This window comes from Arachis hypogaea, chromosome 14 (genome assembly GCF_003086295.3).
Source record: "Arachis hypogaea cultivar Tifrunner chromosome 14, arahy.Tifrunner.gnm2.J5K5, whole genome shotgun sequence".
Classification (NCBI taxonomy): Eukaryota; Viridiplantae; Streptophyta; class Magnoliopsida; order Fabales; family Fabaceae; genus Arachis; species Arachis hypogaea.
In genome coordinates this window covers 22,077,825-22,096,976 of record NC_092049.1, presented here as the reverse complement: position 1 = coordinate 22,096,976, position 19,152 = coordinate 22,077,825, and the positions used below count along the sequence as shown (strand labels likewise).

Sequence of the window (19,152 nt, the reverse complement as noted above, 5' to 3'; positions counted from 1 at the left end):
CTAATTAAAGTTTTATTAACAACTTCGACTTGGCCATTTGCTTATGCATAATTAGTGCGGAATTTATAACCCACAAACTAACCGGCAAGTGCACCCGCTCGTACCAAGTAGTACCTCAAGTGAATGAGGGTCGATCCCACGAGGATTGATGGACTAAGCAACAATGATTGTGTGATTTACTTAGTTAGACAAACAAAAAAGAGTGTTGAGAGTTCAATTGCATCAAACAATAAATTCAGAAAATCAGAAAATAAGCAGTAAATTGGTGTGAATAATATGGGAAAAAACAGTTAAGGTTTCAGAGATATTTATCTTCTGGATTAACTTTTCTTACTAACTATTTTAATCATGCAAGATTCAATTCATGGCAAACTATATGTGATTAAACCCTAATTTCTTAGATATTTTTAGTCTCCTCTAACATTCATCAACCGTCAATTCCTTGGTCACTTGATTCCAATTAGAGGGTTAAGTTCAATTCTAGTTTATATGTCACATAAATTCTAATTACCCAAATATAAGAGGATTATATGTCATGTATCCCGTTAAGTCCAGATAATTAGAGATTTAGAAGAAATTATTTTCAATTTGTTGTTCAAGTAAAGAGCTTTTCCAAGTTATATAAGAACTCAAATAGAATAAGGATCATACTTCCATTCCACCCAGATTCATAAGATAAAGAACAAAAACAATTCTTGAAATTGAAATCAATACATGAATTAAAATAGAAAAGTAATAGTATTAATCCATAGAATAAATAGAGTTCCTAACCTTAACAGTGAAAGTTTAGTTGCTCATGGTTCAGAGAGAAAACTAGGATTCAGAAAAACTGTAAATTGCGGAATGAGGTAAGAGAAGAGAAGAGATCAGAGAAGCCCGAAGGGCTGATTCTTTTCCCTTTTATATCTAATCCTAATTAATGTAAAAATATATTTTCTAAAAAAAAAATATATTTTCCTATTTATAAATAAAATAAAAGTTTAATCAAAATTAATAAAAGATTGCGTGCTGGCTTCTTGGAGAAGTGGGGACCACCCCAAATTGCTGAACCTGGCGCCAAACTTAGGCTGGGCCAAGTTTAGCGCCATTCCTTCCGCTTGCGATTTTCAATTGTTTCTTCATCCTAGCGCCAAACTTGGGAGAATCCCAAGTTTGGCGCCACCAAGGCAGTACGCATGGGAAGCTTTGTGATGATCATGGCGCCAAACTTGGAGAATCCCAAGTTTGGTGCCACCAAGGCCGTACAATCTGGGAGAGAAGTGTATACTATTATATATTGTTGAAAAGCTCTGAAAGTTAGATTTTCGATGCCACTAAAACCGCATTAATTTGACCTCTGTAGCTCAAGTTATACCCGTTGGAGTACAAAGAGGTCAGGATTGACAATATCATCAACTTTCTTCCTTTTCTTCTACACAAACTCTATCAAATCTATCCGAATGCTACCTGAAATAAACAGAAATTGTAAACAACTCAAAGTAGTATTCATAGTGGCTAAAAGTAATTAAATCTTGATTAAACTTAATAATTCAAATGCAAATTCACTAGAAAAATATAGAAAAGATGCTCACGCATCAATAATACGGAGTCAAATATATAAGTTTAATTCCTCCCGACTCAATATATCCTTTGACTTGTCGACCTGTGAACATAGTTCTTTGGTCTATAGTCACAGTTTAAGGAATGCCAAATCTATGAATAATCAACTCTTTAATAAAATCAATTATTTTAGCTTGTGTGACCTCTTTTATGAGCTCAACTTCCACCCACTTAGTAAAGTAATCAACCGCAACCAAGATGAATTTATGCCCCTTAGTCGAAGGGGGATGAATCATTCCTATTAAGTCAAGAACTCATCCTCTAAATCGCCATGATTTAATTATAGTATGTAAATCGGTGGCAGGGACTCTCTGGACTTGTGCATGTATTTGGAATTGATCACAATGTTGAGTAAAGTCGATACAATCTTTCATCATTGAAGGCCAATACAGTTCTTGTCGACGCAAGGTCCAATGTATTTTTCGACCCGCTTGATGAGTGCTACAAATTCCTTCATGCACCTCAGCCATAGCTAATATGCATCTTGCATACTCAAGTATTGGAGTAAAGAACCATCGACACTTTTCATGAAAAGCTCACTTCAAACCAATACAAAACATAATGCTTAATACTTATTTTTTTTTCTTTGATTAGGAATTTTGAGAAAGTCGACAATCTTATACCTCCAATCATTTGGATCTAGAGTGTTTGCACAACAAACTCCTCTTACTTCTAAAGGAGTTAAATTGGTTTTAATTTCACTAAACTCTTTTATCAATTTAGGAGATATTTTATAGCCAGAAGCAATCTGAGCTAACTTTAGAATCTTGATTCTACTCTCTAAATATGTGCTTAATCAAAACCGAGTCAAACTCAGCCAAGAGTCGAACGGCTACTACAAAATACTTGGCCAAATTCTTACTAATAACTCGATAGTTTCTGGCTAATTGTTGAATCACTAATTATGAATCTCCTAGTATTTCGACTGTTCTAGCTCCTTTCTCAATTAAAAGCTCTAGGCCAATAACTAAAGTCTCATACTCTGCTTTATTGTTTGATAATCCTGACTCCAATCGAAATATAAATTTGGTCAAACTATCATCATGGGTGATTAAGATTTTTCCTACTCCTACTCTGTTTTGATGTTTCGACCCATCAAAAAATAACCTCCAAGGTTTGAGCTCAAGATACCTAATTTTGGTTTGTTTATCAATCTCGACACAAGGATGATCTGCTAAGAAATCAGCAATCACTTGCCTTTTGACAATCTTGGAAGGGATATAAAACAAAAAATATTCGATTAATCCTAACATCAATTTGCCAATTTTCTCCCTTAGTATTGGGTAAGAAAATATGTATTTGATAACATCAAATTTTGATATAACATAAACATTCCTTCTAATTAAATAACTTTTAAGTTTAGTACAAGAGAAATAAAGGGATAAACAAAGTTTTTTGACTGCACTAAATCTAGTTTCTACATCAATTAACATTCGATTCAGATAGTAAACTACTTTCTCATTTTCATTTTTGTCTTCTTGGGCTAGCATGCTCCCTAAAGTTGTATCTGATGTAGCAATATATAATTTTAGTGGTCAATCTCGTTTGATCGGTGCCAAGATTGGTGGTTAAATCAAATACTTCTTTATTTGGTTGAAAGCTTCCTGATGTTCTTTCTCCTATTTGAATTCTTTCCCCTACTTCAATTTCAATAGAGGAGTAAATATCTTTGTTTTTTGCAGATAAATTTAAAATGAAGTGTCAAAAAAAATATTTTACTTAAAAAAGATTGAAGTTCTTTCTTGCTCTTGGGAGGGGGACTCGAAAATATCCTGACATTTATTAGTGTGGATGGCTACACCCTTTTTCTGCATAAGGAATCCCAGAAAATTTTGTACAGATACACTAAAAGCACATTTTAGTGGGTTCATCTTGAGTCGATGATGCCTCATTTGCTTAAAAACCATTTCTAGATTACATAAATGAGCTTGTTTTGACTCTGATTTAATTACCACATCATCAATGTAAATTTTATAAACTTACCGATAAAATCATGGAAGATCAAGTTCATAGCTCTTTGGTAGTTAGCCCCAGTATTTTTAAACCCAAATGGCATAACTAGCCATTCATAAGTGCCAATGGCTCTAGGACATCGAAAGGCTGTCTTTGACACATCTTCTTGGGATATAAAAATATGATTATATCCTGAATATCCATCCATGAAGTTCAGAAGTTTACTTCCCGCAGTAGAGTCGATCAACATCTCTGCAATTGGCATGTGATATTCATCTTTTGGTGTAGCTTTGTTCAAATCCCTTAAATTAATACATACTCTTAATTTCCCATTTTTCTTAATAACAGGAACAATATTAGCAATTCATTTGGCATACCTGACTGTGCAGATGAACCCAGCTTTAATGGGTTGAGCGTTTTCAATTAGAGAAAGTTTATGCTCAACCAGAGATCTATCCAGACCAGACATTTTCTCATATTGCCAAGCGAAACAATCTTGAAATCTCTTCAAGACTTTTATTTGTTCTTTCATGAATTCAGGATCTAAGCTTTGGCTAATGCAAGTTATTCGACGTTTCCCACCAATCTCGACCTCGTCGAGAGAATTTTGTACTTCAACTTTTTTATTGTGCAAATCTTGATAAACTAATCTGACCTTTCAAACCCTAAAGGGTCGAGGTCATATATACAATCCAGTGTACATTCTCCTATGCACTCCTTTTCTCAGCCATATAGGCTGAAAGTCGAGCCTAGTAGCTCGTTGCATCCATCTAATAAGTGGATATTGTGGCCAAGTTTTTCTTGGCCTTAGGGACCAACTTCATACCATGGGTCCCGACATAGAAATTTTTTATAAGAGAGATCAAAGGTGATCATATCAATATCTAGTGGTCGAACACTAGTATGATATTCTTTGAAGCTGACATTTGTTTGTTCGACATAGCACGAGCTATCATCAGCTTCAATTTCCTTAATCCTTCTATCCTCATCTTAAAGCACCAACTTTTGATGCAATGTCGAAGGAATTGCCCCTACTCCATGGATCCAGTCTCTTTCTAGCAACATGTTGAAAGTTGCCTTGGTAGGCGCCACAATGAACACTGTGAGTCTTTCGACACTTCCTACCTTAACCCTTAGTGGGATCATTCAAACGATTATTGTTGATTTACCATTAAATCCAATAACAACCAAGTTCATTTTAATCAGATCTTTGACTATTTTTTAGAACAGAGGTAACATGCTCTCTGGCAATAGATTAATTGCTGCTCTTCCATCAACTAATATATGATTGATTACTAATCATTCAACCTTTACTTTAATATGCAATCATCAAAGATGACCCTTAATGATCTCATCAGATCTTTCAAATAATTTTTCCTTAATCATACCATTTTCAACAAATCGGCATTCATCTCCTGGGATGAGGACATCACAATCTCCTTCGAGACAATTCCAAGACCCTTTAGGATTGCCTTGGAAGTCGTAAGAGAGAATAGAAATAGTAGCAATATACCCAAAACCAGTTTCTCCAAACATCACATCCAAATCATCCTCAAAATCAGAATTGAAGTCTTCTGTCAATGCCTCTTCTTCTTCCTTTCCCTTAAGGATCGACTTGGTTAATGAAGCTTCTTCCGACTCACCTTTCACTTATTGACCTTCCACCAAGGATACTTTTTTCCTTTCTGTCCTTGTCCTTGAGGCGGCTTACTTTCCTTGCTCAATTCTGCATATGGCACTTGTGTCTCAACACAAGCCTTTTGCGCTTGAGCTATAACTCTTGAAATGAATGGAGCTCTTTCCTAAAATCTGCGTCGAGACCTGGCTCGACCACCTCCTTTTTTACTTGCCCTTCGTGGAAAATCACATCTTTTCTGGCCTCCAGCCCAATTCCCAAAACCTCCTCTAGGAACATTAAAATTGTAATTCCTGGAGTAGTTTGGAGCATTGTTTTGTATCCATCTGTTATTCGACACATTTGATTGAGGAACTCTGGTCCGACTTGACACCCCTTGTGGATTTTGGTCGTTAATCGAGCTTGTCTTAATTCCTCTTGATAAACATACTCTCTATTCTTTTTATATGATTTGAAAGCCTTGGCAGCTGAGATATCAAACAGCGCACTGCGTCGAGGGCATATAGCCACATATTCTTCGTCCTCTCTTTGCCTTAGCAAAAAATCCAACAAATCCTCTCCTACTTTTGGATAAATAGACCTTTCTGATTTGAACATATCCAATTTGAATTAATCTTCTTTCTTTGCAGGTTTAACAAAATTCATGTTGATTGAGAAGGCCATTTTTTCTGTTTCAGCAAAGTTTGATGTGACCTAGAAAGGATCAGAGTTGACCTGCATCTCAGTTTTGTCAGCAAACTTTAATCAACCTTCTTTAATAGCCTTTTGTAGCAAGTCCTTGAAATGAATACAATTATTAGTATAGTGCCCAAAAGCTAGATAAAATTTACAAAACTTTTTATTTCTAATCTCAAAAACAAATGGCATTCTTTTCCTTTAAAGAAGTACAAGATGCTTATCTTTTAATAACATATAAAAAATCTGCTCAACTTTGTTAAGTCGAAAGAATAATTCTTTTCTCCTAACAAAAGGCCTTATCTTTTGTTGGATTAAGAGATCGGCATACATAAGGAGGCATATTTTTTAATTCTACAGCAAAAGCGGATTCATTATTTGACTCTTCCTCACTCATACAATCAACAGAATTTACCTTTTTGTTAAAGAAATGTTTCCTTTTATTTGATTTTATCTCTTCCTTTTCTTTATTCAATTTTTTTTAATTTGCTGCAGCTAACTGAGCTAGGTCGAGAAATTATTGATTTACTAATTTCTTTTGAATATTGAAATTGAGCCCATTGATTGCTATCTTGACTACTTCAGGTTCTGGAATAGGAGTGAAACACTTATTTCTCATATTATTAAACTGGATAAGATAGTCATTGATCGACTCACCTTTTTTCTCTTCATGATGAATAAATCAAACAAAGTCATCTTTATTTCTCCCCTAAAGAATTGATCATGAAAACTCCTTTTCTAATTGAGCCTAACTATAGATCGAATTAGGTTGCAAGTTTGAAAAGCATGTGATGATATTTTTTTATGAATTAAGAAGGAAAGTATCTCATTTTCAAATATTCATTATTAACCAATTCACCAATTTCAACTGTATATCAAGCAATGTGTTCTACGAACATTTTTTCACTTTTTCCAGCAAACTTTGAAAGAGATTTAGGAGTTTTAACTCCCCTTGAAAGTGTAGCTTGCAAGATATAATTCAAAAAGGGGGATATAAAATAAGGTTGATTTGTCACCTCTATATTCAATCCGGCTCTATTTAGGATTTGCTCGATAGCTTGAGTTATGTTTTGACCATAAGCTTGAGCAGCATTATTTGCTCTAACTTCATTTAATACTCTATTTGGATCTTCTTCCCTATTCAGTATTAAAGGAGGATTATTAGCATGAAATCCTCCTAGAGGTGGAATCAATGGTCGATTGATTGCTACTGCAATATCATCGACTCATCGAGCGACCTGTTCTATTCTAGCATTATTATTTTCTAACATGGGATTTAGCACTATAGTCATTTGCTGAGTAAGTATATTTACTAAATTATGGTGATTGTCCTCGATTTGTTGTCTGAACATAGCCAACGACTCGACTGTGTTAGGGTTTCGACAGGAATCTGTCTCGACATATCCGAAAAAATAGAAGGACGTACCCCTCCTGTGGGCAACCAACTCGTCGCCATGCCTTGTGTGGAAATAACATTTGGAATTGTAGAAGTAATTTGTACTAAAGGTACTGACCCTAAATAAGGAGGATTATTCATCAAATATTGATGTGTACCATAATTTGGCATATAAGGGTAGTACTGATTTGGTACACCCATTGAAGAATAACTTAAAGGAGATGATGCAAGATTATACAAAGGGTTATTCCTTATATTACTAGTACCTCCAACATATCCAGTATTAGAATTCTCTAAAGGTGGAGAATAATTCGGAGGTACCCATATTGAGGCTATGTAATAAGTATAGCTATTGGAATTCCTTCCGTCGACTGTCAACCCGAGAGTCTGGTCAAAGGGACAGCCGCTGTTTTAGGGTCTCTCGTGGAATCTCCAATATGATTATTTGACATATCTGTCGAAGTTGAGGCTCTGTCAGACATTATTAACTTACCACTCTGTAATCGCATACACAGCTTGACACAAAATGAACCCAGAGTCCTACAGGGAGTGCCATATATGTTTCACTTGATTTTTGGTACTTTTCGACAGGGTGTTGAATCGAGCTTGTATTAAGATCTCAGTTCAGGAAGCAGATACGACTCCTCTGAAAAAGAGTGAGCTCGACCCGGGAATTACTTAGTAATAGTGTCGAAGCAACTTGCATCGAAATTACTAGTGGCGAATTTATAATAAACAGATAAATAAATAAAGAAAAGCTTTAAATAAATGAAAATATAAAATCTTAGTTGCAAAGCAAATAAGATAACAACACAACACATAAAGGAATGAATGAAAATGGATTAAACATAAAATAAAAGAAAATAAATTAGAAAATGACTTCTAACACCACTACATTTGCTCTCTATGTTTTTCTGATGCGTTGCTGAGACAAAAAATTTATGAGTTTATGTGATGATCTAGTGTTGTTGATTGAAGTCCCCATTTTCTCTTCTAGATTCCTTCTATTTATATTCAATAAAGGTGGACCTGCTTCTAAAGAATTTTTTAACCACTACCTTAGTTCCTTTTTTTCCTCAGGCCATGATCTTACCTTGACCCTAAAGAATCTTCGTATGGTATCCTCACGTTCTATCTTGCCTTGTCTTTCAAATCCTACGTTCTTGCATCGTGTTTGTATTTGATCACGTGGTGTCAAACTTGATGGATGCATGCTCGACTTACTTTGAACCAACTAATCCCTCGACTTCAAGCGTCCTTTGTTTCCATAGTCGAAAGAGGATTTTCATAACTAAGTGACAATCATTTTAATTAAATTTTGACTCCCTATAAATCGAATATTTATGGGTCGAAATTTATACCAATAATGATAAATAGAGAGCAATTAATAAAAATTATGTAAAATTCAAAAGATAATAAATATTTTATTATCTAAAACTTTATTATTAATTTCTATGTTCATATTACAACAATAAAACACAGTAAATAATGAAATACATAAGCAATTTTGTTTCATTTCACGTTATCCGTCATTTATTACAGTGAAAAATCTAATAAATATTCTAGATATATACTCTCACTATCAAGCATCTAATTATCATTTTAATCTTAAATTAAAATTGACTAATGAACATTATCATTGGATCAATATATACTCTCTCTATCAAGTGTTGGTACAATAAAAATAAATACACATTTTTTTATTTACTCCATTCAGTAAATTTAATTCTTCTTTCAAATCATTTATCTATTTTTTGTTTTTGCTTTTACTTTTTTGTTTTTCTTAATTTTTAAAATTTGATGGAAAAAATCACTCAATAAAAAAAAACGTCTTCCTCAATATATAAAAATAATATCTAAATTGTATTCACATTAAACAATAGAATAATATTGTACCCACTACTTGATAACTTTTTACTTTATTATATTTACTTGTTGGATCTTTTTCTATTTTTTATGTATTAGTATAATTTAGTAAATTAAAATTATTGTAAATTATATAATATGTATTTTTGCTTAATAATTTTTGAGTATATATATATATATTTCAAGATATATCTTCACACACACGGTTACTACTTTGTATATATATAAGAGGAATGTTAAGCCAGCAATTTTTGTGATTTATAACCATCAAATAGCCATTAATGATAATTTTAATGGTGTGCAATTGATGTAAAATTTCATCAAATAACTTACTTTTCTTTGCTAGTTATATGCTGATCAGAATTTAAAAAAGTTGCTGGCCCTAAACTTTTCCTATATATAATAAATAGCAGAAAATCAAGAAACTTAAATGAACAAAGGTTCGATGGCAATATATGGCCGAGTTTGGTTGCTGTGCATGTTCATTAGAAACGTAAATTCGGTGATACAGTAGAGTACTAGAAGTCAATAAATTTTGTGATTTATAGTTATTAATTAATCATTATTAATATTTTTAATGGTATGAATAATATGAGATTATTCACTTTTCTTTTTATAATTAAGTGTTCGCCAAATTTTAATAAAAATACTCGCCTTCTAAATTTTCTCTATCTATTTTTCGTTTGGTAAAACATTTTTAAAAAGATATTCTGGTATATAATGACACACAAAATTATATATTTAGTATCTTATCATAGAAAGCTAAGTTTGAACACAAATTTTTATTATAATTTATTATTGCTTTAAGACTTTTAAAATTCTACCTCCTTCCTTATCAATAACAATAACAAAAATAAAATTGATTTTTGTTGACAGATATATTTATGTCTTCTAATTATATAAATTTATATGTATCTTTGTCCCTATATATGTGTAACCTTATGTATGTGTTTTTATTATTTTGAGATAGTAAATAAATCCGGCCAATGAACACATAAAGACCTTATCATTTTCAAGTTCAACCTTATGGTACGATACACATTTTGCTGAACACAAATTTGTGTATGTTATTAGAGACAGAAGTATATAGAAATAAGAATATATATTTAAATAGGTCTCTAAAAACTTTTAAGTCGATTACTTTTATTTTTAAAAAAAATTTATTACATCTAAATTACTAAATTTTATAAAAATAAAATATATAAATCTTTATATCACACTTTTAAAGATTTATTTATCTAAATAAAAATAATAAATCTAACTAAGACAGAAATTTATATCTTTTTTTATAAAATTTCGATGTAAAACTATTTGGATATATACTCTAGAAATAATACAAGTTGAGGTAAGAAAGATATCAATAATGACTTCAAAATTCAAATTCTCCAAAAACGTGATGGTGCAAGTAGAGCAAGCTTAGCTCTTATTATTTCCCACTTTGGCCAGTTATATCAACACGTTGCTTCCTGGAAGCAGCACACTCCTTCCAATACTATTATTATTCTTAGGCTTCAAGTTTTCTCATCCATCTCAATCAAAGACTAGTCAAAAAGATACTTACATATATATCACATTTTGAAAATTTTACTTTGACAATTACACAAGCCACTACTATATGTAATAAATTAAAGCCTACCCTTCATTCACTCATTCATTCATTCATTTACTTTCATTATCAATTCATAATAATATGATTTCTATCTAACTTTACATTACAAATAGTTTTGTTCATTCACTTAAATTATGGCTGCTAGTGCTACCAATGATCATAATCAATGGAAGCAATTCAATAATCAGCACCAAACTCATCAGATGACGGCGGCGGCGGCGGCGGCAACAACCACCATGGTGGCAGCATCATCATCATCAGAGAGTATTTTGAGTCCAAAAGGAAGTGGTGTTACAAAACCAATTAGAAGAAGATCAAGAGCATCAAAGAAAACACCAACAACACTTCTCAATGCAAACACCACCAATTTTAGGGCATTGGTGCAACAATTCACAGGGTGTCCTAATAGCAACAACAGCATTATGTCATGTTCATCACTAATTGGGGTCCATAATAAAGGTCCTATTACCTTAAATTTCCAACAAGGTTCATCATCATCATCAGCAAGAAGAACAATAATTCCATCATCATTTGTTGTTGGTGGGGGAAGTGGAAGAGGTTATTGTTATGATGATCATAATCAGGGTCAACAACAATTAGCTGCTACTACTAATAATAATAATAATAATTCTCTTTTTCCATGGCAGAAGCAACAGGATCATCAATTGCAAGAGCAAGAGAGTGGTTACTCTTTTGATGAGTATGTTATGAAGAACAGTTATAATAGTGATGATCATGGCATGATGATGATCATGGATAATGATTTTAGTTGGCATGATCTTGCTGTCAATAATAATGCCTTCCCTGATCATGATACTTACTAATAAGAATTAGTGAGTGGTATCAGTAATTAATTATTAGTTATATATATTGTGTAATGAAACTATGAAAGCGTTTGATATATTAATCTATCTCTTGATTAAATTGCTGTTCTTGTATCTAGAATGTTAAATCTTGTTATTAAGTTGTGTTTGAATGATTTATGTTTGAATATGAATGTGAACATGAATGAATGTTCAAACATGTGATGGAGTGAGTCTTTGGTCAACGGGACCAACTTGAGAGAGGTAATTAAGAGACAAAAAAAAAGATATATTATATTATATGAGGTTTTAGACTTTAGAGTGTTGGTCAAAGGATTAGGAATAAGAAAAATAAAAGGTATTAATTTTGGTATGATATCTCATCTAATATATTAAAATCTTAAAGTTCTTTACTTTATAAAATCTTGTTATTTCTTTTCAATTCTTGATTTTAAGAACCAAGTAAATCTTTATTTTATATATCTTATTCTAACACAGACATTAATTATGTAAAAGAAAATATACCACTCCCTGCGTCTAAAAATAAGTGTCGCTTTAACTTTTTTGATACATTAAAAAACCAATGTATTTAGCTGCAAAATAAGTTAGGGGGTTAAAAAAGGATCAACACATTATCTTCTTTTTCTGTCAACTTTGACATGTTCATCACTATTTTTCGTGTCGACAATTATAATCCCAAAAGATATTGAAAGAAAAAAGTAACAAAATAGAAATAGCTATTTCCACAGAAATTGAGATTGATAAATAACAACCACTTGTTTACATGACCATACAACAACCTTGCAATTTAATCTAAAGAACCAAAAAAAGAATAAGTTGAAATTAAAAGAATGGCTATGGAGTAATGTGTGTTGATGAAACTCCTTATTTCTCATAGAAGCGAAGTTCTGCCATAAACTCTTGGCGCTGGGGACAATACCATGCAACTGCTTTTGCTGAAAGAAGTACTTGCAATGCATACTCAATTGCTATTACTGAATCCTTTGCTTTTACAATGTTAGGGTCCTTCAAATCAATTGTTACTCCTGAATCAACTCTAAAACTCAACGGCCCAAAAATCTGCAAAATCACACAAACATGTGTTAGTAAGTGGTAACATGCAAGCAGCTTTAAGAACCAAATTTTTGTGCAGCATTGTAGAATTTAGACTTTCTACTAGCCTCTAAATTTATTTAAGATAAATTACATTCACTTCCTTTGAGGTTAGGAGATATTTACACACAACATCCGTAGATTTGTCATGTCTACACGAACCTCCTTATGGCGGAGGTCAATGCAAGTTATGTCGTGTTTATAAAGGTGATTAGTGTCACGATACACAAAATATGAGCAAGGGTGCTGAGTGGCATATAAACTAAATCTAAGAGAGATTAGTATATACTTCTACAAATAGAGGGGTGTCATGAGAAATAATTCCCAACCCACCCATGCTAAGTGTACACTAGAAATCAATCACCCATTTTTGGTGGGTACATAGCATTTTTGTTTCCCACCACAAGGGAGGTTAGTGTAATTTACCCATTTGCAGTCCTTTCAAGATGGAATTGAACTAGCCAGGAAAAAACTTCTAAGAATGTGAAATCGGACAAGTGAATTGGTACTACCTGCTGTTGAAAAGATAAGGTGGCATCGGGGCAAACTGCCTGAAAATCATCCAAGCTGGGCTTTCTGGATTGGAAATATTCCCGTGCTAGATTTCTCGCACCATAAAAGAATTTGGTACCTGAAGGTATATTCAGCTGGGCCTGAAATCGCGTAAGATCTAGATAACGCTTTTGGAAGTTTCCAAGTTGGGCTGTAAGAGAAGCAGATGCAAATGTATCTGCTAGAAACGAAGCATTAAGCCCATCAGGATTATCAATAAAAAAACCTATGGGATCTTCATTTGCCAGTGCTCTTTCTGCACTCTCTCCAAAACCAGTTGTAGCAGCAGCACCTTACAAGAGAATTCAAAGAACAAATAAGAAAAATGCCTATGGTATCCAATCCATGACATAAAGCAATCATTTAGTTATAGAACGATGATCATTTTAAATCTATCTAAATCTCTTCGTCTTGACTATTTGAGAAACTGTCACAGAGAAGTGGCCATCTTACCGATATTCCATGATGCAGACACATTAGGATTAGAAATGAACAAGTCATATGGTTGCACCAATTTCAACTTAGGAGCTTCACTTTTCCAAATATCAACCTTGTTCCTGAAAGATATGGAACTTTTGAGGGCTAAACCTGGAAGTATGTTTCGTGGTGGTCCGCCAATTTGATTTTGGATCCTGTCAAAGGGCTCAGGTGACCCAGAGTTATAGTGCGCAGATAAATGATAACTCATAGAAGAATCGCTGGTTGATAGGGAAGCAAAGTCGATCGCCATTGAAAATGGAACATCCCAATAATTACCAGACTTGTCAACAAAAAGACCAGGCAAAACTGCCTCCGCTGTGAGTTCATGACTAGGAAACTACAACCACTCACCAATTGCACAGTTAGTATAAATACACAAAATCTAGCTCAGTATACACGCAGCATGATAACGTAAAGTAAGAAAGATAGATAAAAGTAGTTAGCTAATGTGGTTTGTATTAACGGTGTATGTCCAAATTTTTAGGTAACTTAAAATTCATAATCAATTAATAAATGAAGAAGTTACATTCATAGACAAATTTATCCCGAAATATGGCCATTCACAATAACCGAACACCCCTCAAGGAAAAATGAAAAGTACCTAATAGGAAAACAGAAAAGCTCATTTAACAATCTAATGTCTTGTCATAGAATTCTAAAACAGAATACTAAAATTCATCAAGAAATGGAGCCATGCAAGGAACTTTAGAAACTCAAAAGAATATACACGCAAATGCTTACCTTGTGACGAAGAATTGCTTTCCCTCTTGGATTATCATCATAGTCTAAGGCCAAATGTAAGATATCATCCGATGTTAACTGGAACTCTGAAAACAAGCCCAGTGCATATAAGGATTTCTGCTGCAGCTGTCTCCCAATGGTTTTAAACCAAGACGAAACTCGAGATGGCTTTTCCTCACTTCTTTTAACAAATGAAATGAATTTTTGCAAATGGAATTGACCAAGAAGATATACAACCCTGCAAAACTTTCAGACTTGAAAATCAGAATTCCATGAGAATTGACACAGTTCAATTATGACAAAGACACAGCTAGGAAAAGAAGAAAAATTAACTTAACAGGATAATTCAAACAATAACTAACATGGTCACTTTAATCCTGTCCTAGTCCTACACATAAATCTACCCTCAATGATCTCATTAATCCACCCACATTGTAATAAATAAAAAATTCCACAATGTCACATATCTTCAAATTAAAACTAACCACATCCAACTCTGCTGCTTCAGTAGAAGCATGCCATTATCTAAGAGAGCAACATAACTATAAAAATTCCAAATTTCACCCCCTTTTAACTTTCTCCTATTGAATTGATTGATGCAATCAAAATTCAGAACATTGGCAGCCAAGCCATAAACAAAATGAAAAGACCCTCAACAAGTAAACATATCCAAAATGCAGCCACAAAGAGATAAAAACAGCAAATTTAACATACCCCGCTGCAAATTCCGCCAATTGACCCACCACATGAACCAAAACAAGAATACCCAGATACACAAAACACATAAAAATCAAAACTTTAACTATGGGAATGAACGAAAATGTGAAATCAAGCTAATATTTTGATACCAGTCATCGTTGAGTGGGAGGGAGAGGACTCGCTGGAGGGAGAGTCCATTTGGTTTGGAGAAGGAAGGAACAAACGGAGCGAACATGAAGCGCTGCATGAAGTCAACCTGCTTGGGCCTGGAAAGCCTGGGCCCCCTGGAAAGGCCCAAGGGTAGAGGATTCCCAGAAACAGGGCAGGCCGAACCCTCGAGGGTCTTTGGAGTTGAGACATCAAGGTCCCAAAAGCCTCCTCCATCCATTACCCATCTCAACTTCCTCATCACTCACTGTTTCGCATACGGTTGTGTTGATTTCACATTGACACTGGTGAAGTGTGTGTGTGAGTGTGTTGAAAATTGGAATGACTCTTCTACATACTCTACTATTTCTGAATTCTGAGTGAGAGTGAGTGCGTGTGGCTTCTTCCCAAATGATTGTTGAATAGAATCGATCCTTTCCTTGAGAGTTGAGTCACATGGAAAGTGGTGAAAGAACAGAACAAACAGGGAAAGAGACGAAAAGAGGCTTCTATGGTGGTTGCTAATTTCTACTTACAATAAAATATCATTTCTGTTGGTGCAAAATATTTCAGTAGTAAAAAATTTCAACTAACTTTATACTTGCAAAAGATTGATCTAAATTTAGTTTGACAAAATTATTTAATAAAATAATTATTCGGAATTTTTTCCATTTAATTCAATTTTCATAAAAAATGGGGCATCCAAACAGGCCTTAAGAATTAAAAGAGAAAAAAAAAACAAAAAACAAAAACAAAAGAGAGAGACAAAATAAGGGAAGAGCAATACGAAGAAAATGTGAAGCTGAAAATGGTTGTAGGGTCACTTACCAGTTACCACCGAAAAGGGTTTTTGACTGATGAATCGGTGAAGAAATGGAAGAGGGTTTTAGGTGGAGAAGGTTCGAATAGAAACAAAGTGTGTAGTGAGGTGGCTTGAGAATGTGTGTGAGCGGTGCAATCAATTAGGATACGATTGTGGAGTGTTACGGTTTTATATGTATATTAAAAATCAATCATTAAATTATCTATTTTATATATATATAATTTAACTTTTTTAATATTTATTTTATATCGATAGTTGATTTTATTAAAGGTTGTTTTTGATAATATAAAGTTAGGGTAAAAAACAGAAATAAGCCAAGGGTGGAAAGAAATGACATGAATCAGCCAAACTAAAAATTGCTTCACGAATGAGTCAAAGCACATTACTATATAATTCGAATCAACTTGGTTCGAACTACAATAACACATAATTCGAACCAGGGTAGCTCGAATAATGATGGAACACGTGATGAATATAATTCGAACCTATATGGTTCGAACTAGAATTGAGAATAATTCGAACTAGGAGAGTTCGAATTACACATTTGGACGTTTCACCAAGTAATTCGAACCTAGTTGGTTCGAATTAGTCAAAGTTTGCCTCGAATAGTAATTCGAACTGGGCTGATTCGAATTACACAGGTTTTCGCTATATAAGGAGTTCGAATCAGCCTCATTCGAACTACGTTTCCATTCTCATACCCCACCAAATCCCAGAGAAAATGACCCAGATTTGATCCGACAAAGACTCTAACAGAATACTCAGCCGATGGGGGACGATCTGGAAAGGCTATATCGGTTGGACGAAGTTGCTCATATAGCCGGGGTCATCAACGACGAGGTTAGTTGATAGAAAACTTTGTGCTAGCGGTTTATCTAAGTTAGTGGTTTTGCATGCGGTTTTAGTGGCGGTTTATGTTAGCGGTTTATCCTAGTGGTATTGCAAGTGGTTTATTTGAGAGGTTTTGCATGCGGTTTAGTTGGTGGTTTTTGTTAGTTGTTTAGCATGCGGTTTTAGTTGGTGGTTTAGTTGGTGGTTTATATTAGTAGTTTTATGTTAGTGGTTTTGTATGCGGTTTTGTTGATGGTTTATGTTGGTGGTTTATTTTGGTGGTATTGGAAGTGGTTTATTATGTGATTTTGTGTGCGGTTTATGATAGTGGTTTTGCATGTAGTTTTCGTAAGTGGATTTGTATGCGGTTTATGTTAGCGGTTTGAGCATGTGGTTTTACAGCTGGTTTGTTATATTGGTTTTGCATGTAGATTCTGTTAGTGGTTTCCATTAGTGGTTTCTGGTGTTGGTTGTTTTTGTCACTGGTTTTCTACATGGTTCTAATAATGCGGTGCATGTAATGCGCAGCCACAGCGATGCATCAGGAGCATGCGGCGGCAGCAGGGCATGCGACTCGATGAGCGGTATGTTCCGTACTTGCAGATGGCTGGATTATACCATCTAGCGAGGCTGAATGATAGATGGTTCCGGTTAGATGAGCCCCTTGTCAGTGCCTTTGTCGAGCAGTGGCGTCCGGAGACGCACACCTTCCATATGCCATTCGGAGAGTGCACAATCACACTTCAGGACGTGGTGTACCAGTTGGGGTTGCCAGTGGACGGGCGTTATGTTAGCGGTTGCCTTACAGATTTCCAGATATACATCCAGGGTGGCCGTCCAGCTTGGGTGTGGTTCGAGGAGTTGCTTGGAGTGATTCCTCCTCCGAGCCAGGTTCAGAAGTTCGCAGTAAACTGCACCTGGTTCCAGGAGACTTTTGGAGAGTGCCCTGAGGGAGCCGATGAGGAGACTGTGCGACGCTTTGCACGTGCCTACATCATGATGTTGTTGGGCACTCAGCTGTTTGCCGACAAGTCCGGCAACCGCATTCACATCAGATGGCTTCCCTACATAGCTAGGCTTGAGGAGATGGGGACCTACAGCTGGGGGTCTACAGCACTGGCATGGTTGTTCCGGTGCATGTGCCGAGTGGCAAACAGATATGTGGCCAAGTTAGGGGGCCCACTTCAGCTACTTCAGTCTTGGATCTTCTGGCGCTTTCCTAGGTTTAGGCCTGCCGGGTATGATACATGCAGCTGGCCATTGACCTCGAGGTACTTTAGTCAAGCTTCTCTATTTCAATTTAACATAGCTGTGTCTATGTACGCTTCTAATGTATTACAAATCTGTTACACATTTAATTAGCCATAACACCCATGTGAGATGTAGGTGGTCAGGTTACAACCCTTCCGGTAGCGAGAAGGGTCCTAGAGTGCAGATGTAGAGACTGAGGATAGACATGTTACAAGACAGGGATGTGAGTAAACTACTGCCTAAGTTTATTTAGTAAACCAAACTTTATGAATTTGGTGCATGAGTTGGCCTGACAATGTTTAGTTCTTTGTGCAGTTTATCTGGATGCCGTATAGCTTCCCCGATGTACTGCAGGTTGTGCATCCAGAGGCGTTGGAGCCTCGGCATACGGCGTTGTGGCGGTCTGTGACGTCACTGATATACTTTGCCGTCATAGAGTGGCATCAGATAGATAGGGTTCTACCGCAGTTCGGCGGAGTCCAGCCCCGTCTACATCCCACCCTGAACATCGACTTTCTGATGTCGAAGGACGGCAGAGGTGGTGATCGTTGGTTCCCGTACACTTTGCAGTCATGGCATCTTCATTGGGAGACCCGTGCGGACCACGTGCTCAGGTTCGATGTTGTTGCAGACCCTGGACCGTCACATGAGTTCCTGGAGTGGTGGAGTCAGCATGGAAAGAGGTTCTTGTCTTCAGAGATGTACTTAGGAGATGCGAGAGCCGTTTCTATTCCTGTGGAGGCGTCACAGAGGGGTGTTGGGCGAGTTCCTGACATGGATCGTGTTGATGACGTGCCGGACAGGCATCGGGTCGAGAGGAGAGCTCGTGTGGGGACACGACGGAGCCAGCGTGAGTGGAGGTGGCTGGACCAGGCTATGGACGAGGCTGACGGGGGTGGTCGACGTGGAGGTGGACGAATGCAACAGGGAGTATGTTGGAGTTCCCATCTTGTGGAATCGCGACAAGCAACGTTCCCC

General features: G+C 35.5%; 2 protein-coding genes across 2 annotated transcripts; one reads left to right on the top strand and one right to left on the bottom strand.

The window, feature by feature from the left end:
• The first annotated feature begins 10,614 nt into the window (after positions 1-10,614).
• On the top strand, positions 10,615-11,658 carry LOC112741821 (uncharacterized). Its single transcript, XM_025790937.3, has one exon. It carries the CDS (start codon positions 10,869-10,871, stop codon positions 11,556-11,558), a length of 690 nt encoding a protein of 229 aa, XP_025646722.1. The 5' UTR covers positions 10,615-10,868; the 3' UTR covers positions 11,559-11,658.
• A 619-nt stretch (positions 11,659-12,277) lies between these two features.
• Positions 12,278-16,238, bottom strand: LOC112741820 (protein TRIGALACTOSYLDIACYLGLYCEROL 4, chloroplastic). Its single transcript, XM_025790936.3, has 6 exons — positions 16,098-16,238; positions 15,272-15,708; positions 14,424-14,661; positions 13,656-14,019; positions 13,163-13,494; positions 12,278-12,617 (listed from the first exon to the last, which is right to left on the bottom strand). Exons 2-6 carry the CDS (start codon positions 15,529-15,531, stop codon positions 12,423-12,425), a joined length of 1,389 nt encoding a protein of 462 aa, XP_025646721.1. The 5' UTR covers positions 15,532-15,708; positions 16,098-16,238; the 3' UTR covers positions 12,278-12,422.
• Between the last annotated feature and the right edge of the window lie 2,914 nt (positions 16,239-19,152).